Raw genomic sequence first — 26,476 nt, forward strand, 5'->3', positions numbered from 1 at the left:
TTCTCAAGTGCTCATGGAACATTCTCCAGGATAGATCATATCTTGGGTCATAAATCAAGCCTTGGTAAACTTGAGAAAATTGAAATCATATCAAGTACCTTTTGCAACCACAACGCTATGAAACTAGATATCAATTACAGGAAAAATATCTGTGAAAAATACAAACACATGGAGGCTAAACAATACACTACTAAATAACCAAGAGATCACTGAAGAAATCAAAGAGGAAATCAAAGAATACCTAGAAACAAATGACAATGAAAACACAATGACCCAAAACCTATGGGATGAGGAGAGGAACCAAGATGGCAGAGTAGAAGGACGTGCTCTCAACCCCTCTTCCGAGAACACCAGAATCACAACTAGCTGCTGGACAATCATTGACAGGAAGACACCGCAACTCACCAAAGAAGATACCCCACATCCAAAGACAAAAGAGAAGCCACAATGAGATGGTAGGAGGGGCGCAATCACAGTAAAATCAAACCCTGTAACTGCTAGGTGGATGACTCACAAACTGGAGAACACTTATACCACAGAAGTCCACCCACTGGAGTGAAGGTTCTGAGCCCCACGTCAGGCTTCCCAACCTAGGGGTCTGGCAATGGGAGGAGGAATTCCTAGAGAATCAGACTTTGAAGCCTAGTGGGAACTGACTGCAGGACTTTGACAGGACTGGGGGAAACAGAGACTCCACTCTCGGAGGGCACACACAAAGTAGTGTGCGCGTTGGGACCCAGGGGAAGGAGCAGTGACCCCAGGGGAGGCTGAACCAGACCTACCTGCTAGTGTTGGAGCCCCACCCATCAACAATCAAGTAGATTAAAGTTTTACTGAGCTCTGCCCACCAGAGCAACAGTCAGCTCTACCCACCACCAGTCCCTCCCATCAAGCCTCTTAGATAGCCTCATCCACCAGAGGGCAGACAGCAGAAGCAAGAAGAACTAGAACCCTGCAGTCTGTGGCACAAAAACCACATTCACAGAAAGACAGACAAATGAAAAGGCAGAGGGCTATGTACCAGAGGTAGGGACAAGATAAAACCCCAGAAAAACAACTAAATGAAGTGGAGATAAGCAACCTTCCAGAAAAAGAATTCAGAATAATGATAGTGAAGATGATCCAGGACCTCGGAAAAATAATGGACGCAAAGATCGAGAAGATGCAAGAAATGTTTAACAAAGAACTAGAAGAATTAAAGAACAAACAAACAGGGATGAACAATACAATAACTGAAATGAAAACTACACTAGAAGGAATCAATAGCAGAATAACTGAGGCAGAAGAACAGATAAGTGACCTGGAAGGCAGAATGGTGGAATTCACTGCTGCGGAACAGAATAAAGAAATAAGAAATGAAGACAGCCTAAGAGACCTCTGGGACATTAAACACAACAACATTCGCATTATAGGGGTCCCAGAAGGAGAAGAGAGAGAGAAAGGAACAGAGAAAATATTTGAAGAGATTATAGTCGAAAACTTCCCTAACATGGGAAAGGAAATAGCCACCCAAGTCCAGTAAGTGTTGAGTCCCATAAAGGATAAACACAAGGAGAAACACGCCGAGACACATAGTAATCAAATTGGCAAAAATTAAAGACAAAGAAAAATTATTGAAAGCAGAAAGGGAAAAACGAAAAATAACATACTAGGGAACTCCCATAAGGTTAACAGCTGATTTCTCAGCAGAAACTCTACAAGCCAGAAGGGAGTGGTATGATATACTTAAAGTGATGGAAGGGAAGAACCTACAACCAAGATTATACTACCTGGCAAGGATCTCATAGAGATTCGATGGAGAAATCAAAAGCTTTACAGACAAGAAAAAGCTAAGAGAATTCAGCACCACCAAACCAGCTCTACAACAAATGCTAAAGGATATTCTTTAAGTGGGAAACACAAGAGAAGAAAAGGATCTACAAAAACAAACCCAAAACAATTAAGAAAATGATCATAGGAACATACATATCGATAATTACCTTAAACGTGAATGGATTAAATGCTCCAACCAAAAGACACAGGCTTGCTGAATGGATACAAAAACAAGACCCATCTATATGCTGTCTGCAAGAGACCCACTTCAGACCTAGGGACACATACAGACTGAAAGTCAGGGGATGGAAAAAGATACTCCATGCAAATGGAAATCAAAAGAAAGCTGGAGTAGCTACACTCATATCAGATAAAATAGACATTAAAATAAAGATTGTTACAAGAGCAAGGAAGGACACTACATAATGATCAAGGGATCAATCCAAGAAGGTGACAGAACAATTATAAATATACATGCACCCAACATAGGAGCACCTCAATACATAAGGCAACGGCTAACAGCTATAAAAGAGGAAATCGACGGTAACACAATAATAGTGGGGGCCTTTAACGCCTCACTTACACCAATGGACAGGTCATCCAAAATGAAAATAAATAAGGAAACAGAAGCTTTAAATGATACATTAAACAAGATGGACTTAATTGGTATTTATAGGACATTCCATCCAAAAACAACAGAATACACATTCTTCTCAAGTGCTCATGGAACATTCTCCAAGATAGATCATATCTTGGGTCACAAATCAAGCCTTCGTAAATTTAAGAAAATTGAAATCATATCAAGCATCTTTTCTGACCACAACGCTATGAGACTAGATATCAATTACAGAAAAAGATCTGTAAAAATTACAAACACATGAAGGCTAAACAATACACTACTTAATAACCAAGTGATCACTGAAGAAGTCAAAGAGGAAATCAAAAAATACCTAGAAACAAATGACAATGGAGACACGATGACCCAAAACCTATGGGAGGCAACAAAAGCAGTTCTAAGAGGGAAGTTTATAGCAATACAATCCTACCTTGAGAAACAAGAAACATCTCAAATAAACAACCTAACTTTGCACCTAAAGCAATTAGAGAAAGAAGAACAAAAAAACTCCAAAGTTAGCAGAGTAAAGAAATCATAAAGATCAGATCAGAAATATATGAAAAAGAAATGAAGGAAATGATAGCAAAGATCAATAAAAATAAAAGCTGGTTCTTTGAGAAGATAAACAAAATTGATAAACCATTAGCCAGACTCATCAAGAAAAAAAGGGAGAAGACTCAAATCAATAGAATTAGAAATGAAAAAGGAGAAGTAACAACTGACACTGCAGAAATTCAAAGGATCATGCGAGATTACTAGAAGCAACTCTATGCCAATAAAATGGACAACCTGGAAGAAATGGACAAATTCTTAGAAATGCACAACCTGCCAAGAGTGAACCAGGAAGAAATATAAAATATGAACAGACCAATCACAAGAACTGAAATTGAAACTATGATAAAAAATCTTCCAACAGGGGCTTCCCTGGTGGCGCAGTGGTTGAGAGTCCGCCTGCCAGTGCAGGGGACGTGGGTTCGTGCCCCGGTCCAGGAAGATCCCACATGCCGTGGAGCGGCTGGGCCCATGAGCCATGGCCGCTGAGCCTGCACATCCGGAGCCTGTGCTCCGCAGCAGGAGAGGCCACAGCAGTGAGAGGCCCGCGTACCGAAAAAAAAAAAAAAAAAAAAATCTTCCAACAGACAAAAGCCCAGGCCCAGATGGCTTCACAGGCGAATTCTATCAAACATGTAGAGAAGAGCTAACACCCATCCTTCTCAAACTCTTCCAAAATACAGCAGAGGGACAAACACTCCCAAACTCATTCTAGGAGGCCACCATCACCTTGATACCAAAACCAGATAAAGATGTCACAAAGAAAGAATACTACAGGCCAATATCACTGATTAACATAGATGCAAAAATCCTCAACAAAATACTAGCAAATAAAATCCAACAGCACATTAAAAGGATCATACACCATGATCAAGTGGGGTTTATCCCAGGAATGCAAGGATTCTTCAATATATGCAAATCAATCAATGTGATAAATCATATTAACAAACTGAAGGAGAAAAACCATATGATCATCTCAGCAGATGCAGAAAAAGCTTTCGACAAAATTCAACACCCATTTATGATAAAAACCCTCTAGAAAGCAGGCAAAGAGGGAAGCTACCTCAACATAATAAAGGCCATATATGACAAACCCACAGCCAACATCATTCTCAATGGTGAAAAACTGAAACCACTTCCACTAAGATAGGAACAAGACAAGGTTGCCCACTCTCACCACTATTATTCAACATAGTTTTGGAAGTTTTAGCCCTGGCAATCAGAGAAGGAAAAGAAATAAAAGGAATCCAAATCGGAAAACAAGTAAAACTGTCACTGTTTGCAGATGACCGGATGCTATACATACATAATCCTAAAGATGCTACCAGAAAACTACTAGAGCTCATCAATGAATTTGGTAAAGTAGCAGGATACAAAATTAATGCACAGAAACCTTTGCACTCCTATACACTAATGATGAAAATTCTGAAGGAGAAATTAAGGAAACACTCCCATTTACCACTGCAACAAAAAGAATAAAATACCTAGGAATAAACCTACCTAAGGAGACACAAGACCTGTATGCAGAAAACTATAAGACACTGATGAAAGAAACTGAAGATGATACAAACAGATGGAGAGATATACCATGTTCTTGGATTGGAAGAATCAACATTGTGAAAATGACTCTACTACCCAAAGCAATCTACAGATTCAATACAATCCCTATCAAACCACCACTGGCGTTTTTCACAGAACTAGAACAAAAAATGTCACAATTTATAGGGAAACACAAAAGACCCCAAATAGCCAAAGCGATCTTGAGAAAGAAAAACAGAGCTGGAGGAATCAGGTTCCCTACTTTAGACTATACTACAAAGCTAAAGTAATCAAGACAGTATGGTACTGGCACAAAAACAGAAATATAGATCAATGGAACAAGACAGAAAGTCCAGAGGTAAACTCATGCACATGTGGTGACCTTATTTTTGGTAACAGAGGAAAGGATATACAATGGAGAAAAGACAGCCTCTTCTATAAGTGGTGCTGGGAAAACTGGGCAGCTACATGTGAAAGAATGAAATTAGAAAACTTCCTAACACCATACACAAAAATAAACTCAAAATGGATTACAGACCTAAATGTAAGGCCAGATACTATAAAACTGTTAGAGGAAAACATAAGCAGAAAACTCTATGACATAAATCACAACAAGATCTTTTTTGATCCACCTCCTAGTGTAATGGAAGTAAAAATAAAAATAAACAAATGGGACCTAATGGAACTTAAAAGCTTTTGCACAGCAAAGGAAACCATAAACAAGACGAAAAGACAACCCTCAGAATGGGAGAAAACATTTACAAATGAAGCAATTGACAAAAGATTAATCTCCAAAATTTACAAGCAGCTCATGCAGTTTAATATCAAGAAAACAAACAACCCAATCTAAAAATGGGCAGAAGACCTAAATAGATATTTCTCCAAAGAAGATACACAGTTTGCCAACAAACACATAAAAGGATGCTCAACATCACTAATCATTAGAGAAATGCAAATCAAAACTACAATGAGGTATCACCCCACACCAGTCAGAATGGCCATCATCAAAAAACCTACGAACAATAAATGCTGGAGAGGGTGTGGAGAAAAGGGAAGCCTCTTGCAGTATTGGTGGGAATGTAAATTGATACAGCCACTATGGAGAACAGTATGGAGGTTCCTTAAAAAACTAAAAATAGAACTACCATATGACCCAGATATCACATTACTGGGCTTATACCCTGAGAAAACCATAATTCAAAAAGAGTCATGTACCACAGTGTTCACTGCAGCTCTATTTACAATAGCTAGGACATGGAAGCAACCTAAGTGTCCATCGACAGATGAATGGATAAAGAAGATGTGGCACATATATACAATGGAATATTGGAATAACTCATGGAATAATAATGAGTATTATGAGTATTATTGGAATAATGAGTATTATTGGAATAATAATTCCAATAATTATTGGAATAATTATTGGAATAATGAGTATTATTCCATGAGAATAACTCATGGAATAATAATAATAATAATAATAATGGAATAATAATGGAATAACTCAGCCATAAAATGAAACGAAATTGAGTTATTTGTAGTGAGGTGGATGGACCTAGAGTCTGTCATACAGAGTGAAGTAAGTCAGAAAGAGAAAAACAAATAGCGTATGCTAACACATATATACAGAATCTAAAAAAAAAAGAGAAAAGGTCATGAAGAACCTAGGGGCAAGACAGGAATAAAGATGCAGACCTACTAGAGAAAGGACTTGGAGTCATGGGGAGGGGGAAAGGTAAGCTGGGATAAAGTGAGAGAGTGGTAGTGTATATATGGACATATATACACTACCAAATGTAAAATAGATAGCTAGTGGGAAGCAGTCGCATAGCACAGGGAGATCAGCTCGGTGTTTTGTGACCAGCTAGAAGGGTGGGATAGGGAGGATGGGAGGGAGGGAGATGCAAGAGGGAAGAGATATGGGGATATATGTATATGTAAAACTGATTCACTTTGTTATAAAGCAGAAACTAACACACCACTGCCAAGCAATTATACTCCAATAAAAATGTTAAAAAAAAAGATGTGACACATATATACAATGGAATATTACTCAGCCATAAAAAGAAACGAAATTCAGTTATTTGTAGTGAGGTGGATGGACCTAGAGACTGTCATACAGAGCGAAGTAAGTCAGAAAGAGAAAAATAAATACCATATGCTAACACATATATATGGAATCTAAAACAAAACCATGGATCTGAAGAACCTAGGGGCAGGACAGGAATAAAGATGCAGACATAGAGAATGGACTTGAGGACACAAGGAGGGGAAGGGTAAGCTGGGACGAAGTGAGAGAGTGACATGGACTTATATACTATCAAATGTAAAATAGCTAGCTAGTGGGAAGCAGCCGCATAGCACAGGGAGATCAGCTCAGTGTTTTGTGACCACCTAGAGGGGTGGGATAGGTAGGGTGGTGGGAGACGCAAGAGGGAGGAGATATGTGGATATATGTATATGTATAGCTGATTCACTTTGTTATAAAGCAGAAACTAACACACCATTGTAAAGCAATTATACTGCAATAGAGATGTTAAAAAAAAAGAAAAAAAAGAGTCCACCTGCCAATGCAGGTGACATGGGTTCAATCCCTGGTCCAGGAAGATCCCACTTGCCCCAGAGCAACTAAGCTCGTGCGCCACAACTACCGAGCCTGTGCTCTAGAGCCCGTGAGCCACAACTACTGAGCCCGTGTGCTGCAACTACGGAAGCCCACGTGCCTAGAGCCTGTGCCCTGCAGCAAGAGAAGCCACCATTATGAGAAGCCCGTGCACTGCAACAAGGAGTAGCCCCCACTCGCCACAACTAGAGAAAGCCCAAGTGCAGCAATGAAGACCCAATGCAGCCAAAAAAAAAAGAAACAGCAGCTATCAAGATAATGAACAGTTAACCCTGAGAGAGCAAAAACTGGGTCGAAATGAAAGTAGAGTTGAATGAACTCATGAAAGAAATAAAAAGACAGTAAAGGTCTTTGGTGGTGCAGTGGTTGGGAGTCCGCCTGCCAGTGCAGGGTATGCGGGTTCAGTCCCTGGTCCGGGAGGATCCCACGTGCCGCGGAGCAGCTGTGTCCGTGCAGCACAACTGTTGAGGCTGCGCTCTGGAGCCCGTGAGCCACAGCTGCCGAGCCCACAGGCCACAACTGCTGAGGCCAGTGCGGCTGGAGCCTGTGCTCCGCGGCTGGAGAGGCCACTGTGGTGAGAGGCCCCTACTTGCTGTGACTGGAGAAGGCCTGTGCACAGCAGCTAGGACACAGTAATCAATCAATCAATCAATCAATAAGAAAGTGAAATGAAGATTAACTTATGAGATGCCTAAGGGAGAAAAAGCACAAATGGAAAATTTAAAGGGGACAAAAGCAGGAAGATAATAAAAATATATAAAATGATATAAAGAAACAAGCAAAAAGGGTCAGAGAGAAGGTAGTTGAAATGGATGATAGGAAAAGAAAAATACTTGTTTGTAATTGCAGTCCCTAAACAAGAAAAACAAAACAACAGAACACAATATTTAAAACTATCATCCAGTAAAACTTTTCAAAAATAAGGCAAGACCAGAATTTACACATTGACAGAGTCCTGCAGATATACAGGATAATTAATCTGTAATGATCGATTTAAAGACATATCTTAAACTTTAAATATAAAGAAGAAACTCTGAAGGCATGCAAGTAAAAACATCAAATAACTTATAAGGGCAAGAGATTTAGACTGGTAAGAGACTTACCAACAGTAACAAATAAAGTAAGACAACAATAAAATAGCACTTTCAAAAAACTCAGAGAAAGAAAATATGAATCAAGGACTTTGTATGTAGCCAAGATGTCCCTTCAAACATCAAGGCTATAGAAAGATCTTGGGGAATTCCATATTGATGGCCCTTCGTAAGTAATCTACTAAGGGGGAGAGCTTCATCCAACCAAGAGATAAACAGGGAAACATCTGCAAAATACTTGAAGTGATAATTTAATACATTTAATAATAGATGTAAGACAAAAACAAAGGTAGGGACTACAGTGAAAGAATCATACATAAAATTACATGTTCTGACAAAGTAGAAATAAAAGCCTAAAAAATAGGAGTAGAAGGGAATAGAGACTAGAATAATTCATCATCAGTTGTGTCACAATAGGTGAGAATATTATTTATTTTAAAATGACTAATTAGAGTATAATTGGTTAAATTAAAAAATATTAAAGGCATTTTAAAAAGTTATATATAAAGGTAAACAATCAACAGAACAAGAACACAACCTCTCCTAAACATCAAAATAAATTAAAAAAAATAAAAGATCAAAGAAAAGTAACATAAACACAGCAAATTTAACATAATAGTAACAAAATTATAAGAAAGAGTGGAGAATTAATCTATCAGTTACATCAATAAATATGGATAGATTTAACTCACCTATTAAGGAAAATTTTTTTAATTTGGCTCACAAAGCAGGGCCCAACTATACTGTGCAAAAAAACACACCTCTAAACAAAAGGATCCAGAAAAGCTAAAACTAAAGGGGAGAGCAAAAGTATTCTAGGCAAGTGGAAATAATAGGAAAACAGAGGCTGTGATATTATTATTTATGTAGGATTCAAGCAAAAAACATGGAATCTGACAAAGGACACTTCTTAATACTAAAAAGCCACAATTCACAATGAATAACAGGAGATGTTAACACATTCTGTATAAGACAGATCAAAAATAATAAGGATGTAGAAGGCAAACAACATAATTAATAAGGTAGAGCTTACAGATATATATTGAAATTTTATACTCTGAATAGAGAATATATCTTCTTATCAAATACACATTCAACAAATAACAAGTGTTGGCAAGGATGTGGATAAAAGGGAACCCTCATTCACTGTTGGTGGGAATGTAAACTGGTATGGCCACTATGGAAAACAATATGGAGGTTCCTCAAAAAATTAAAAATAGAACTATGATATGATCCAGCAATTCCACTTCTGGGTATTTATCCAAAGGAAAAAAACCCCACTAATATAAGATATATGCACTCCAGTGTCCATTGAAGTATTATTTACAATAGACAAGCTATAGAAGCAACCTAAGTGCCCATCAATAGATGACTGGATAAAAAAGATGTGGTATATATATAAACAATGGAATATTACTAAGCCATTAAAAATTAATTCTTGTCATTTGAGACAACATGTACAGATCTAGAGGGTATTATGCTAACTGAAATAAGTCAGTCAAAGACAAAAACTACACGATCTCACTCATATGCAGAATCGAAAAAACAAAACAAACAAACTGAACAAAATGAAAACAGACTCACAGATACAGAGAACAAATGGGTGGTTGCCAGAAGGGAGCGGGGTAGCAGAGGTGGGCGAAATACATGTAGGGGATTAAGAGGTACAAACCTCCAGTTTAATAGTAAGCAAGTCATGAGGATGTATATACAGCATAAGGAATATGGTCAGTAATATTATAATAACTTTGTATGGGGACAGATGGTTACGAGACTTATCATGGTGATCATTTCATAATGTATGCAAATGTCATTACATAGCATATCCAAAAGTAACATAATATGGTACGTCAACTATATTTCAATTTAAAAAATGCACATGGTACATTCACAAAAACTGATCATATACTAAGTAACAAAGAAAATACCAGTAAATCTGATCAAATAGAAGCATCATAAAGTCTTTCAACAGAATACAATAAAACTAGAAACTAACAAAAATTAAAAAACAAAAAAGCCTCTTCATCTGAAAACACAAAAAATTTTATTAAACAAGTTTTGGGTAAAAAAAGAAACTAAAATTACAGATTTTCTTAAAAAATAATAAATCCTTTACATATTAGAATAAACAAGATACATCTGAAGTGTGACCAGAGGAAAAACCATAGCCTTACAAACCTGTATCGATAAAAATAAATAAATGAATTAAATTAACCACTCAAAAGCTAGAAAAATAAGAAAGTAAACCAAAAAAAGCATAATAAAATAAATAATAAAGGTAAAAGCAGAAATCAGTGGAGAATGAAAAAAAAAGTAGGTATGATAAATAAACCAAATCCTGTTACTTTGGAAAAAATTAACAAAATAGACAAACAACTAGGTAAGGGAAAAAAATCTACAAAATAAGAAATGATAAAAGGGAAATAACCATTGAAACAGAGAATTTTTTAAAATCATGAGACTACTTTCCAGACCTCTAGGCAAATAAATACGAAAGTTAGCTGAAATGGAAAAAACTAGTTGCCAAAATTGCCCCCATTAGACAGAAAGCTTTAAAGACTAACTCTCCTAGAAGAAATAGAGGAACTTATAATAAAAGAATTATGTCACAAAAAAGTATCAACCCCAGATGGTTTCATAGGGAAATTCTACCAAATCAAACAGTGGAGAGTCGCAATGCTATGAACTGTCCCTGACTTTTGGGGGGAATAAAATACACATATTAATACTAAGTGTATGGAGTTCCCTGGTGACCTAGTGGTTAGGATTCTGGGCTTTCACTGCTGTGGCCGGGGTTCAATTCCTATTCGGGGAACTGAGATCCTGCAAGCCGTGCAGTGCAGCCAAAAAAAAAAAAAAAAAAAAAATCAATAAAAAACCGAGAACAAAACTGAAAACCAGAAAGACCTAACAGGCTTGAAGAAATTAAACAAAATCAAATAGAAAACAGTATATTAAAAAATAAATAAATACCAAGTATATTCAATAGTGTGGCTGCTGTCCTGGGGCCACCAATCTAAACTTTTTATGTCATAAACTTTGTTCAATTCAGCTGGTTTTCAAACTTGTAAGACCTTCAAAATCACCAGCCTAGGCCCTAAAATCCTATAAATATCCTTTCCTGACTTCCCCCTTCTGAGAAATTACTAAGACTTAGTCAAGGTGGACTTTCCCTTACTGTAAAATAAGCTAATAAATTTAGCCTTGATAAATGGTTTTTTTCTGGCAGTTTTTTGTGGAGTGGACAGTAGAGAGAAGGAAAATTCAACACAGATAAGGATTGAAGAGAATCTCAGAGAAAAACAAACAGAAATAGGAATATAAGAAGTATAGGAGTTTTGGGGGGAAATGAAAAACTTGGTTTTAGCATACTGTAGATAAAGTCAACAAATTCTGGAGAGCTATTTGGGAGTCATACCCATGGAGATGATTGCTTTAAGTTTAGCAAACGGTAGAAGAAACTATACAGAGAAAACTGTTACCTATACCAATCCTACAAATAAGGGATAGAAATGATTTTATTAACTCATTCACCATCCAGATGATTCAGAGACTAAAAAATGATATGAAAGCCACCTTAAAAATATTGCTTAACAGTAATATTCCATTGTATATATGTGCCACATCTTCTTTATCCATTCATCTGTTGATGGACACTTAGGTTGTTTCCATGTCCTGGCTATTGTAAATAGTGCTGCAATGAACACTGTGGTACATGTCTCTTTTTGAATTATGGTCTTCTCAGGGTATATGCTCAGTAATGCGATATCTGGGTCATATGGTAGTTCTGTTTTTAGTTTTTTAAGGAACCTCCATACTATTCTCCATAGTGGCTGTATCAATTTACATTCCCACCAATAGTGCAGGAGGGTTCCCTTTTCTCCACACCCTCTCCAGCACTTATTGTTTGTAGATTTTTTGATGATGGCCATTCTAAACAGTGTGAGGTAATACCTCATTGTGGTTTTGATTTGCATTTCTCTAATTAGTGATGTTGACGTTCTTTTCATGTATTTGTTGGCCATCGATATGTCTTCCTTGAAGAAATGTCTATTTAGGTCTTCTGTCCATTTTTGGATTGGGTTGTTTTTGTGATATTGAGCTGCATGAGCTGCTTGTATATTCTGGAGATACATGTACCACAATGTTCACTGCAGCACTATTTACAATAGCCAGGAGATGGAAGCAACCTAAGTGTCCATCATCAGATGAATGGATAAAGAAGATGTGGCATATATATACAATGGAATATTACTCAGCCATAAAAAGAAATGAAATTGAGGTATTTGTAGTGAGGTGGATGGACCTAGAGTCTGTCATACAGAGTGAAGTCAGAAAGAGAAAAACAAATATCGTATGCTAACACATATATATGGAATCTAAAACAAAAAAAAAGGTTCTGAAGAACCTAGGGGCAGGACAGGAATAAAGACGCAGATGTAGAGAATGGACTTGAGGGCATGGGGAGAGGTAAGGGTAAGCTGGGACAAAGCGAGAGAGTGGCATGGACATATATACAGTACCAAATGTAAAACAGATAGCTAGTGGGAAGCAGCCGCATGGCACAGGGAGATCAGCTCGGTGCTTTGTGTCTACCTAGTGGGGTGGGATAGGGAGGTTGGGAGGGAGATGCGAGAGGGAGGAGAAATGGGAATATGTGTATATGTATAGCTGATTCACTTTGTTATACAGCAGAAACTAACACACCATTGTAAAGCAATTATACTCCAATAAAGATGTTAAAATAAAATAAAATAAAATAAAACATGGTAGGTATAAAAACTAAGTGAAAGCAACATACAGAGACTAAACAGTTATTCAAATGGCAGAGTTAAAAGTAGGAAGTTTAAAAAAAACAGTAAAGTCATAAGGAGGGAAAACCTCAACTCCTCTACAGCAGGTAACAACTAATTAACAATTCACCAGCTCAGGAGGTAATGCTTATCAAATCCCCTTCAGGTAATTCATTTCTAACTGTCTTTATCTCATTAGATCAGTTATTTCACAACTGGAAAGGTCAGTGGATGGCTTCCTCGAAGACAGACACACTTCTTGGCAAATGTCAGTTATTAAAATCACTTTGTCCAGAGAAAAAACAAAAACTATCCAGTTTTTTAAAAAAGCGTGTGCCCAGAAAATCAAGCCCATTTAAAATCCTGAAGATATGTGGATTTTGAGAATTCAGTAGATTCCATTTAGAAACAAGTAGACTTCATTTTTCACAATATCAGATAACATTAGAACATGGCATATTTTCAAGATAAACAAACAGAAACACACTTTAAAACTGTCCCTACCCTTCCCACCCCCAACCCCAGTAAGTATCTATCAGCATATTCTAGAAAGCAAAGCTTCTTCATGCAAGTGTTCACCAGAAACAACCACCACCAACTATTCCTAAAATAGCTAGTGATGAAACAGAAGGACAGTGAGAAAGCTGGAGAGGTGACTAACAAAATGTGCAGGAGGGTGCTCTACAACTACTGGCATGCAGTGACTGTCAAGCAGGTGAACAGAATCACAGGCAGAGACTACCAGCTAGAACCCTTAAAGGGGCTGAATGCTCCAAGCAGAAAGCCCAACTTCCTGGTTCATCTCAGTAATTCTCAGTGAGAAAGAATTCTACCACCAAAAGACTAAGGTTTGTAACAAAGGAAACTCTCAGGAACGAAACAGCAATTATAAATGCTAAATTCTTCAACAAATGAAAAATCTATGTACACTTTGGAGAATAATTTAAGCATGTTCCCTATTTACACTAAAAATGTATAGCAGTGCTTTTCATTAAAATTAGTTTGCTCCATTACATAATTTCATCTTTAACAACTAAGCATATGATAGAGTATATTTCATTATTTATAACTCAGAAATAGGGCACCTCCAAAGTGGAGTTATTTTATCCTACAACGAAGAGAACGCTTTGGTTCTAATTATATATATCAATGGATATACAGGCTGCAACTTTTACAGTCCTACAGTTTGGCTCAGGGTAATGACTCATTTGTCTAATTAGAGAACTGGTCATGCATTTTTCTGTTTTTGTTGTTGTTTTTATTTTTTCTTTCTTAGAATATCAATATTATCATTTAAAAACTGGGTCCAGGGCTTCCTTGGTGGCGCAGTGGTTGAGAGTCCGCCTGCTGATGCAGGGGACACGGGTTCGTGCCCCGGTCCGGGAAGATCCCACATGCCGCAGAGCAGCTGGGCCCATGAGCCATGGCCGCTGAGCCTGCGCGTCCAGAGCCTGTGCTCCGCAACGGGAGAGGCCACAGCAGTGAGAGGCCCACGTACTGGAAAAATAAATAAATAAATAAATAAATAAATAAATAAAAACTGGGTCCATCTCCAATAAAAGATAAAGACAATGAGAATATTCTGGAACTTAGAAAAAATTTTAATTAACTAGGTCTTTGGAACAATCAAACAGCTTTTAAAACAGTTCAAAGATAAAATATTTAATGAGTCAAAAAGAGGCCATCCTAAAATGTTTCTCCCATAATGAACAGATACTAAAGAGAAACATTAGAGACCCAACTTAATTAAGGATATGCACGGAAATAAAATGCATATCATTCCACCTTCTCAGTGATAATGTTTTAGTACATAATAGACATACAGGGTACTCATATTGTATTTTCCAGGACAATTCCAAAATCAAACACTTTATACCTATAAATACATTTGTACTTATCAAACTATATATGCCTAATTTGGGTTGAGATATGATAATAGTTATTTTATTTTATTTTGTGGTACGCGGGCCTCTCACTGTTGTGGCCTCTCCTGTTGCGGAGCACAGGCTCCGGACGCACAGGCCCATCAGCCATGGCTCACGGGCCCAGCCGCTCCGCGGCATGTGGGATCTTCCCCGACCGGGGCACGAACCCGCATCCCCTGCATCGGCAGGCGGACTCTCAACCACTGCGCCACCAGGGAAGCCCCAATAGTTATTTTCTTAATGCAGCTTTATTCAAACATAACTCCAATGTTGTAATTTGTGATTAAGACAAATTCACATTATCTATAGCCTTTTAGTTGGCTCGGTTGGCCCAAGGAGACATTTTTGGCATTGCTTATTAAATTTTTAAAAATTCATGTTTATTTTCTATTACTAAAAAATGCAGAAGGGAAGCAACTTTAAAGCCAAAAAGAAAAGAAAAGAAGAGAGAATACCATTTCAGTTAAAAGCTACTGGATTATTTTTTATATACCCTATTCACTAGACCACGGAGGGATCAAGAAACTATGACCAGCAGGTCAAATACAGCCCATTGCCTGTTTTTGTAAATAGTTTTATTGGAACACAGCCATGTGCCTTTGTTTACTTATTGCCTATGGCTGTTTCCACTCTACAGTAACAGAGTTAAGCAGTTGCAACAGAGACTGTATAACCCATAAAGTCTAAAACATTTACTATCTGGCCCTTTACAAAAAAAAAAATTTGAGGCTCCCTGCTCTAGACCTTTTAAGATATAACACATGGGCTTCCCTGGTGGCACAGTGGTTGAGAGTCCGCCTGCCGATGCAGGGGACACAGGTTCGTGCCCCGGTCCGGGAAGATCCCACATGCCGCTGAGCGGCTGGGCCCGGGAGCCATGGCTGCTGAGCCTGCGTGTCCGGGGCCTGTGCTCCGCAATGGGAGAGGCCACAGCAGTGAGAGGCCCGCGTACTGCAAAAAAAAAAAAAAAAAAAAGATATAACACAGAAAAGTCCTACATTAGTGCTAAGTTAAATAACTTTAATATTTTTTGCCTAATTTATGATTTGACATATACTGTTAAAGTGCCCTTTATCCAAGTCCTACTAAATTAAGGTTTAGCTTTAGTTGCTTTGTTCACTGAGGTTTCCCATGTACAAACCATTATAAGGAGAAGTAGCTGTGAAGGTTAGCTTTAGATTAGCAAAGACTATTCCCATCAGATGTGCTTGTTGCCTATTTTTCTTATATTGCTGTAAAATTACCATTTCGGAGTCACTGTGAGAGGCCTGACCCAGGCCGGGTACAGGCCCTAGCTCAGAGTGAGAAGCTTGGTCAAGGGAGAGAAGGGGCTCAATAATGTCATCGTAATCATCTTCCTCTGTATCCCCCTCCCCATCGGCAAAAGTACCTCTAGTCAAGAAATCGGAGCGCGTCCGCGCCATTCGAGCTTTCTTTTTATGGGCCGGTCTGGCAACCTGCTTGACCAAATGATAAAACAAATAACACAAAAATGTTTTGTTTTGGTTTTTGGGAGACGATGCCAATGAAAGACATCAGAGAGCTCATGAATTTCTTGAAACATCCCCTCCACCCCTGTGCCCTTTCCACTAGAAGTGACAGCGATAACCAAAAGCAATCCATATTCATTACTCTGGACAAAGAATAAGAATGGAAGCTAAATCTATACTGTTCTTCTCCATAGCCAAGGAAGTCATCTTTCACTGCCATGAGTCACCAAAGTCACTTGCATAAATTGCCTTCTTTTCCTCAGCAACTTCTTTTTTGTAAATATAATCTGGATTTTTAGGCACCCTTCCCTGCCTGAAGTACTCCTCTCTAAGTGTAACAGACTTAACTCATGGCTTCTCTCTCTGTAAACACTTGGGAGTAAATGAGTAGATGAGGTGCTCTACCTACAAGAATAATAATTTCCAAAACAGCGTGCACCTATTTTGCAGAGAAGATAAATAAAACAAAAGTCAATACTTACCTCTCCTTGGCCCGGCCCAGTTAACTTCACAGATTTCCAAGCTGGTTCATCTTGTTTATGGAGTTGAGGATTTCCACTGTTTAAGGCTTCCTTGGTGACACTTAGGATAAAACAACAGGATTACATTTCAATTCCTAGCAGGTATCTCATGGCAGCAGTCTTAAAAGTATAGCATGAAATACAGTCTAACAAGTCAGGTCAAAGAAATGGATTTGATTTTTTTTTTTCCTTCGGTACACGGGCCTCTCACTGTTGTGGCCTCTCCCGTTGCAGAGCACAGGCTCCGGAAGCACAGGCTCAGTGGCCATGGCTCACGGGCCCAGCCGCTCTGCAGCATGTGGGATCTTCCCAGACCGGGGCATGAACCCGTGTCCCCTGCATCAGCAGGGGGACTCCCAACCACTGCGCCACCGGGGAAGCCCAAAGAAATGGATTTGATAATGAGAAAGGGAAAATACCAAATCCCCAAATCTTTAGAATCAGTCTCAGAAGAAGGGGCCTTTACTCTAATCATTATAAAATACCTGATAAGTAGCCACCCAGTGATGAGGACCTCATTACTTTGTTTTATACTGAGATGGTCCTTTGTTTTATACTGAGATGGTCCTATTGATAAGCAAATTTTCATTCTGAAATCTCTCTGTAGCTTTCATCTGTGGTCTTAGTTTAAAATTTTTAGAATAAAATCAACACTGGCAGAATAAGAAATTGTTATCAAGCTAAAAGAAGTATGCCCCAAACCATAAAGATGGTATAGTGTTAGTCTGTGAAAATTTAATTCTGCTTGAATAACCACATGATATGACTGCTTTATCATTAAATTCTCTGTAGAAATGAATGTCTGTGTCTGATGAAAATCTGAACAGAACCTGTACTTTTATGGCCCCAATTATCTATATTAACTCAGAACCATGAGTCTTAAAATTTATCAATAACAGGACTGTAAACTCACTGAAAATCATATCTTACCTTCTAGCATACTGCTGGGTTTAAAGTAGACACTAACTTATAATACCATTTGGCAGAGTAATTGCCCTTGCATTCAAAATCTTCCACTTAATTTTATAAATGAAGGCCTAGGTTATCTTGTCCTTTGCCCTATGCAATAATCCCTAAACAAAGCTAATTAGATGTCAATCTTTCTGATAGCTAAAAGCTTCTCAGAGATCTCCCTTCTGACCAGTGTACAATCAAGTCCAGCAATCCTAGGTTGTCCTGAATAACCCTTTTGGTTATTAAAAATCTCTCTTGCCACAGTTGAGCCATTTACCTTCGATTTTTTTCCTCCAAAAGAGAAACAATTAATAGGACCTTTGATAGCACCTGACCACCCTAACTAACTTTTAAACTCACAGCATTTTCTCTTAGTTTCTCCGTGATTTCTTTTTTGTTCTCCCTTACTAACCAGCTGAAGACTAAGATGCACTTATCACCACTATGGCATAGAAAGGACACTAATGTTACTTCTTAATCATGACATCCAATGCTGATTTCTAAACAGGAAACTCAAATTCTGGTCTCAGCTGTTTCTCTAAATATGTGACCTTATACAAGTCATTTCACCTCCATGGGCACCAGTGACCTCATCTATAATATGTGGGAACTGGACTAGATATTATAACTTAGAAACACTAACATTTATGAGTCTATAAAATGCTAATGTTTCTAGTATTACTTATAGAACAAGAGAAGATGTGAAGTATGAATTTTACTTAACCTTTCACACAAACAATCTAATATATAATCATTTTGAAGATACACAGATATTAATAAGGTAAAGAAAACTAGGTCAAGTAGCTATAAGACTTTATCTTGGCAAAATGATAAAAGGAATAATTCACAAGGATGATTAATGTTTTTGAAATCTGTAAGTCTTCTACAAAACAGATTCATGGATGTAACAACTACGCACACACACACACACACACATGCACACCCCTCACATAACTAAAATTAATCAGAATGACAGAAATAATATGTTTTTAACATTCTCTGGTGGGCTTATATGCTACACAGAGTCTGAACTTCTGGGCAATCTCTAGGTTAATGTGCAGCACTAGGATCTCAAGTTGTCATGTAGTTGTCATGTCAACTGCATTTCATACTCCTCTATAAAAATTCTTAGTGGAAAAATAAAATATAAATGATCTCTTGCCCATATTTACAAAGAGTTTCTATAAAATCTGTAATTTTAAAGACTGACAGAGTTAAAAGTTAGGTTATGATGAGAAAAAGTTATTTTCAGAGTTAACATGAAATTTAACTTTTTTAGCCCTAAGATATAACCCTCCTTTCATTTAAAGTGATATTCTCCCACAAGAACAGAAAGAATTCACTGTATACATAGCCTTAATATAAATATTTTAAATTTTATCAAAGTTGTTTTTATGTACCACTTAAGAAATGCTTTCTCACAGCTACCACTACTTAAGACAACTTAAAAGAATAAAGAACTTCCACTTATGTGAGGTATTTAAAGTAGTCACAGGGAATTCCCTGGCGGTCCAGTGATTAGGACTCCCCGCTTTCACTGCCAAGGGCCCAGGTTCAATCCCTGGTTGGGGAACTAAGATCTCACAAAACAAAACAAACAAACAAACAAAATACAGTAGTCATATTTTTAGAAACAGAAAGTAGAATGGTGGTTGCCAGGGGCTGGGGGTAAGGGGAAAAGGGGAGCTGCTTTCAATGGGTAATTGAGTTTGTTTTGCAAGATGAAAAAGCTCTAGAGATCTGCTGCACAACAGTGTGCATATAGTTAACACAACTGAACTGTACACTTTAAAATGGCTAAGATGGTAAATTTTATGTGGTTTTTATCCCCCGCCCAAAAAAGTACAAAGAACTTAATGCAGACCATAAATAGGCCAACAGCTTTGACAAAGCACATTAACTTTAAAGCCTGATACTAACAAGCTTGGACTGCTACACCTGACAGCTCTAGGGCAACCAGCAATTGCTGACTGCCTACTAAGTTTCCAGGCACTGTACAGCCCTTCACAAATGTTTTCTCACTTAATGGGGAGGAACCAAAAACCGTGCTATCTGTGCTTAGTCAAAGACTCCTAGGGTATAATTATATCCAATTTCAGGTGGCTGGTGGAGTCAACAATTAGGAAATTTTTTTACACACAGAAAATGGCTAATTTGAGTAGCACCCATACAAATAGTTGAGGCACATCAAGGCACCCTAATGAAAATTTCCAAAAAGTTTCCCATTTATACATAAAAATAAATAAAGACTTCACTTACAGGGAACTACTCATATTTTCCTTTGGCGTGAAGAAAATGGCCCTAGTAGTTCCATCTCTGAAAGGGTCATCAGATTTGTAGCTACAAGGTTGAGTTGGCCTAAGGTGTTCTCTTTTTGAAATGCGATTATTAGAGAGTTTACAGGCTACATTCAGTTGAGTGGACATTCTGTCTGTCTTGGATAATTCCTTAACAGCACTAGATTGGCATGGGCCTCCTTTTCTTTCAAAGAACAGAGTGACAGGTCGGTCCTTCAAGGGTAAGTGAGCAGAGGGACTGTCTTTTGGGGCAAGAGCAGCATCTTTAACAGTTACTGATGGAGTCCCAGCTACACTGGGTTCGTCCTTATTTAGGGTATTCAGGATGAGGAGAGAGGATGGCCTCTCTATTCTTTGCTTTGACTGATGGAAAGACGGTACCAGAAAAGTCTCCCCAGTTCTTGGCTTTTCAATTGTCTTAAAGGCTTTACGCTCCTTTTCTAAAATATCTGTTTGCTGGCGAATCTGTTCCATCATCTCTTTTTCATTCTGCTGCTGCAATTGCTTTTGCCTTTCTTCCTTCTCAGTGTTTAGCTTTTCTAACTTCTTAAGCACAATATTGGAAGAATCTGTATTCAAAGAAGCAACAACTTGATTTTCCCCTGGAAAGTGGTACTTTCTGGCTTCCCTGTTGATATCCAAAGTAAGAGATGGAAATGTTTCTTCACTTTCCAATAGTTTGTTTCTCTGGACACTTGTGTCTAGCTGAGAACTTGTTTTCAGTGGGTCTTGTTGGGGAATATAAAAAAATGTAGGCAGACTATTTAAAATAAAAGAGTCTCTCAGTTGTGGTTTACAGGTAATAGATTCAGAACTGCAAACCAGTTTTTCCTTCATAGCCCCATTCTTTAAATGCACTGAGTCAGAAGGTGCCCTCTTTTGAATCAATGTATAGTTAGTCTCACTTGAGGTACTGAGGGCATTGTCCTGTGAATCAAAATTTGGACTGCTAGATATCTTAGGTGACAGAAACGGCACATCTCCTTCATCTAGAATTATGGGCTCTGGTTTGCTCTTTTGGCTTTCCTCACAGCTCAGAAGTTCCAAGCTTCCTTGAGAGCTTTCACTATCAGGTGTACCCTGTAAAGACTGAAGGCCCTCAGGCATCAGTTCTGCAGACCACCTACGTTCTTCTGAAGGAGACACACCACCAAGAGAACGGACTTTCAGCAATTCTAAACTAAATATAGCTTGCTCTAGTTCTCTCATTCTCCGACTTTCTCTTTTGGCCCGACCCACTTTTTTCTGGTGGAGATCTTCCAAGGACTTGGGTCTCTCTCTTACAGTCACATCTGCCTGCAAGTCCATACCACTTTGACTTCTGGCTCTCTCCTGTCGCTTGTCTGGGGACTCGTTCAAGCAGTCCTTTGAACTTTCATGACTAATTCGATTACTCTCTATCACAGATTTACATTCCTCTATGGCTTTTACTCTGTTGTCAAATGAACAATCCTCCCATTCTGAAGGGTCTGAACCGTGAATTTCCAGAGTTCCATATGGCTTGATATTTGCCAATCCAAGTTTTAGTTTTGTTTTTTTTAGTCTTTGTTCTTTTAAAGCTTTAAATCTATATCAAAACAGGAAAAAAAATAGGCTAGAGATATCTCTTGGTTACCACTGCAGAGAATACATTTATTGAGAATTTTTTTAAAAGTGGAAAGTCTCAAAATTTTTCTTTTTATAATATTAAGTGTTTCTTTAACTTGGATGCACATTTCACAATTCTATTTCTAGTGGAGAAGACAAACTGAGATAACCAATTCTAACTCAAGTTAGGCAAATGTTAGAGCAGACATATAAGAAGTATTTGACAAGTGAGGAATTTATTATTATAGCAAAAAAGATTACCTTTGTCTTGCTCTGAATCCTCTACATAGTGATTGCAAAAGGATAATTTTGTTCCTTTGTTCTTGATACCTCTTACTTTCCCTGTAGCCTTTCCATCTCGCCTGTATGCAGATAGCAGCCATGTGCCTCCGCCTATAGTGTTCCCTCCATTTCTGCTGGATGACAATGGCTGCAGTCCGGAGCTCCAAATACCGCTGCCTCTCTAAGTGGGCACGCCAGGAAGCTTGAAGAAGAGTGGCTGCACTAGCCATAACTAAAGCATCCTGCTGCACAGCTGCATCTCTGACTTGCTTCTGATTTAGGTAATTCCTCCAGAATCGCTGTGGGGAAGACAAAATAATAAAAACTGTTGTCATACCTTATAACACATTCTCACAGAAATTTGTTATGTCATAACTAGAGGTTAAGTGGCTAAACAGCTAAATTGTGGGTGGTTGAAGTAAAAAAAGTTTCCTTTTCCAGATATGCCTGGCTAAAATAACTATTTTAGATAATATAACCTCAATGAAGTTAATTATACAACTTAAAGTAATTTAAAACTTTTTGATGCTTTCATGCCCTACAAATTAATTTTAACAAATTACATTATATTCTCACCTACAATTTGCCAATATTCATGGGTTTAACGTCAACGTGTATACATTGCAAAGATTAAGATATTAAAGATTTTCTTGTACAAACAGTAAAGATCCTGTGGAAAACAGCCATCATATAAATCAAAGAGGGAGAAAATAAAAGATAAATGTAAAATATGATACCTTTCATCCAAAATGAATACATAACAACAACAATGTACATATAATTCTCAAATATCACTCAGAAAACTAAAAATAACTTGCCAACAAAAATTAAGGCACATAATTCCTTTGCCCCTAATCATACCTCACAAGACATTATAACTATAAATTCAATTTAATTTCAATTTAACTCCATTAATATTTATTAAAAGTCTATTATTATATGCCAGGTAATCTGTTGGATGCTGTGGACATTTAACAAATGAGTAGGACACATTCTCACCACTGAAGAAATTTACATTCTTACTTAAATGTTTCACAGTAAAACAGTTCTAGTTACTAAAACACTGGCTAAATAAACTAGCCAATCTCATGCAAAGAATCTTTTGTTTCTTACCTGGATGATAACGGATGCCTGTCTCAGATGGAGGAAATGCTGCCTACACAGCAAGACCCTGAACCATCGCTGCAACAATATGATTCTGCGGAGCACCTCTTGGTGAAGCAGATCTTGTAGGTGTTGTCGTTCCTGCTCCTTTAGGAACACCTACCAGAAGGAAAAAAGATGAAGCATACAGCTTAAGAAGAAATGAGAAATTTATTTCATGCATCATCGTTCCTATGGTAAGCTTTTTTAGAGAAGAACAGACATAGTGGCAGACAGGTACAAGCAGTACTGATAGATATTTCCATCAACTTAGCCAGAGCAGTCATTCTCAAACTGGAAAGGAGGCATTAGAATATAGAAGGGGAACTGGAAAGGTGAACATCACTACAAAAATCCCAGTGCCAGAGACTGTGATACATTATTCCCTTGGGAACTTCACCATTAGAAGCCAATGCAGTACTGGTAATATTAATATGTCATATTTTTCAAAGATGTTGGAGTGGGGAAAAAAAAGATGACAACCACAGATTTTAAAGTTTGATCATAATATGAAGAAACCAATAATGATAGTCTTTTTGAAACCCAGCATGCGTCAAAGGCTTCTTGCTGCCCAAAGCTATTCATCAGTTTACTTAGTTACTCCTTCATTCTATTATAAATCTTTAGGAATTTAGGGGGGTACAAAGATAACTTAGACATAGTCCCTTTGGAAACAGGATTTACACTTCAACATTAAGAGCAGGTAGATATTAAAAACTGTATATATTTAAGGTGTACAATGTGATGTTTTGATGTATGTATAAACGTTTTGAAATGATTACCACAATCTAATTAACATCCATCACTTCCCATTTTTGTCAACAATTAAAAAATATTCTTAGAAAGTACAGGTAGATATTAGATACCCAAAGAGGAAAACAGTAAGCTATTCAGGGCAAGAGACAGAGCAAAACAAGGAGTTGGAAATAAGAACAAAGGTACAGGGACTCCCCTGGTGGTCCAGTGGTTAAGAATCCACCTTCCAAGGCAGGGGATGTAGGTTTGATCCCTGGTCGGGGAACTAAGATCCCACATGTCACGGCACAACCAAGCCCACATGCCGCAGCTACTGAGCCCGCGTGCCACAACCAGAGAGAAGCCTGTTCGCCGCAACGAAGATCCCGCCTGCCGCAACTAAGACCCAACACAGCCAAATAAATAAATAAATAAATTTCTAAAAATGTAAAAAAAAAATTATTAAAAAAAGAATAAAGATACATACTGGGACAATGGAACAATTAATAGCTTGAAGTGGGGCTTCCCTGGTGGTGCAGTGGTTAAGAATCCACCTGCCAATGCAGGGACACAGGTTCGAGCCCTGGTCTGGGAAGATCCCACATGCCACGGAGCAACTAAGCCTGTGTGCCACAACTACTGAGCCTGCGCTCTAGAGTCCGCGAGCCACAACTACTGAGCCCACATGCCACAACTACTGAAGCACACGCACCTAGAGCCCGTGCTCCGCAACAAAGAGTAGCCCCTGCTCAGCCAACAACTAGAGAAAGCCCACACGCAACACCAAAGACCCACTGCAGCCAAAAATAAATAAATAAATAAATAAATAAATTTATTAAAAAGGAAAAAAACAGTGTGAAGTGACAACATGGAGGTTCTTGAAAAAGAGAAAGATGTTTTGATTTAATGAGGAGGTTATAAAGGGATTATTATTGAGCAGGAGGCTGACATAAAGTATATTAAGATGATGATTTTGACACTATGGGTAGAGTGAGTTAAATGGAATAAAAAATAGACTGGCATTAGATGATGGATCTGTTTACTATAAGAGAAATGTGTGAGAGCTACAAAACAGAACTAAAATGGAAACAGTAAGAATGGAGAAAAAGGGAGAGATGTGAGAAACATTTATAAGGAAAAAAACAGAAACAGAACTTTGTAAAATGATTAAAGTGAAGGGTAAGCCAAAATATGATTATGGTTTCTAGCCTAAGAAACTAGAAGAAAGGTGACAGAGAAAAAGACTAGTTGATTAGTTAAAGACAGTAGGGGAATCTGGATAAGGTCACTTTAGGCAAATTGAGTTGATAATTACAGTGCAATACCTAGGAAGAAATGCTTTTTAAGCAGTTAAAATTACAGGCAGTACTAGAGCATTGGCCATAAGCTCTTTGATTAATACTGACTATATTATTAAGTAAAAATCTTGGCCTAATCGATTTCCCTATGATATCTGGTACACTTTCTTATAAACATTCTCCTCAGCAAAGACTGCCATTATTACTTATATACAAAAATGCACTCAATCTGGCAAAAGCTGTATATATTATATTTACCATGGATTTTCCAACTTGATAATTATCTGGATTAAGATGTATTTTCCTGAAGAAATCCTGAATGTTAAATTTGGATGGAATAATATTTCGGGGAAGAAGTACATGGAAATGGCTCACAAAATCCTGAAAAGTGAAAAGAAAATGTTGTAAAATCACAAAAGAATTATATGTAAACAAAATCCTAAACTAGCTAATTGTCCTTTTATTGACCTTTTTCTCATTATTTTAAACAGGGTGAAACCAAGAATTTACTTGTTAGTTTAAAATATTTCAAAAGGTTAATTAGTAAAATGGTAGGGGGAGATAGTGATTCCTACATATTTTGTTATCAAAGGGGAATGAAAGAAGAAGGGCAGAAGCTAATTCTCCCTTTGAGAAAGCTGTACTAAAGACCAAAGAAAAGGTTATTTAACAAAAATCTGAATTTTTTAGCAGAAAAATAAGCAAAGGTGACAGCTATTTCAGGGTACAACTGAGAATAAAGCTTTCCCTCAACAGTAAAGACCTGCTCAGCTGCTGAAAAGCTTCAAAATAATTTCTATATCCATAGCAGCAGTAGCTGATGAGAACAGTTGTGAGCCTTGTTGGCAGCCTCCTATGTAAGAAAATCCTGCTGAGAAGACTTTAGGAAAAATCAAATGGGATCTTTTCTTTTGAACTAGATAGTTCTGATTGAAGTAGTTCAATTACTGGCGTAATCAGTGTGAAGAACTGCTATGTTATGGGTAAACTTATATTAACAAACATTCAGATCAAATGAGAATAGCCAAGTAGTGGATTCTATTACAACACAAGCTTAATGAGATTGCTGTCATTCAATGGAAATGAGTATTCTCTATCCCTCTTCAATTCTGTATACAAAAGATAGAATGTAAAGGAAGAATCAGGAGAAATAAACAACAAGTGAGACCCAAATAAAAAATAAGCAAGGCATAGGAATAATTTACTTGATGTACAAAT

At 37.7% G+C, this 26,476-nt stretch overlaps 1 protein-coding gene across 7 annotated transcripts in view; it reads right to left on the reverse strand.

The window, feature by feature from the left end:
- The window catches only part of MYO9A (myosin IXA), a 284,585-nt gene that overhangs the window by 68,136 nt on the left and 189,973 nt on the right, over window positions 1–26,476 (reverse strand). For 4 of the 7 annotated variants that reach the window (XM_081228009.1, XM_081228011.1, XM_081228012.1 and 1 more), the window contains 6 exons: window positions 25,517–25,639; window positions 23,196–23,345; window positions 22,062–22,381; window positions 20,176–21,780; window positions 16,924–17,023; window positions 16,196–16,411 (listed from right to left, as the gene is read on the reverse strand). In XM_081228009.1, coding sequence (XP_081084135.1) covers window positions 16,196–16,411; window positions 16,924–17,023; window positions 20,176–21,780; window positions 22,062–22,381; window positions 23,196–23,345; window positions 25,517–25,639 — 2,514 coding nt within the window. The remainder of the gene's footprint in view (window positions 1–16,195; window positions 16,412–16,923; window positions 17,024–20,175; window positions 21,781–22,061; window positions 22,382–23,195; window positions 23,346–25,516; window positions 25,640–26,476) is intronic. The other 3 variants (XM_081228010.1, XM_081228014.1, XM_081228013.1) reach the window with 3 other exon arrangements.

The sequence above is a fragment of the Mesoplodon bidens genome, assembly GCF_964165515.1.
Source record: "Mesoplodon bidens genome assembly, chromosome: 3".
Lineage (NCBI taxonomy): Eukaryota > Metazoa > Chordata > Mammalia > Artiodactyla > Ziphiidae > Mesoplodon > Mesoplodon bidens.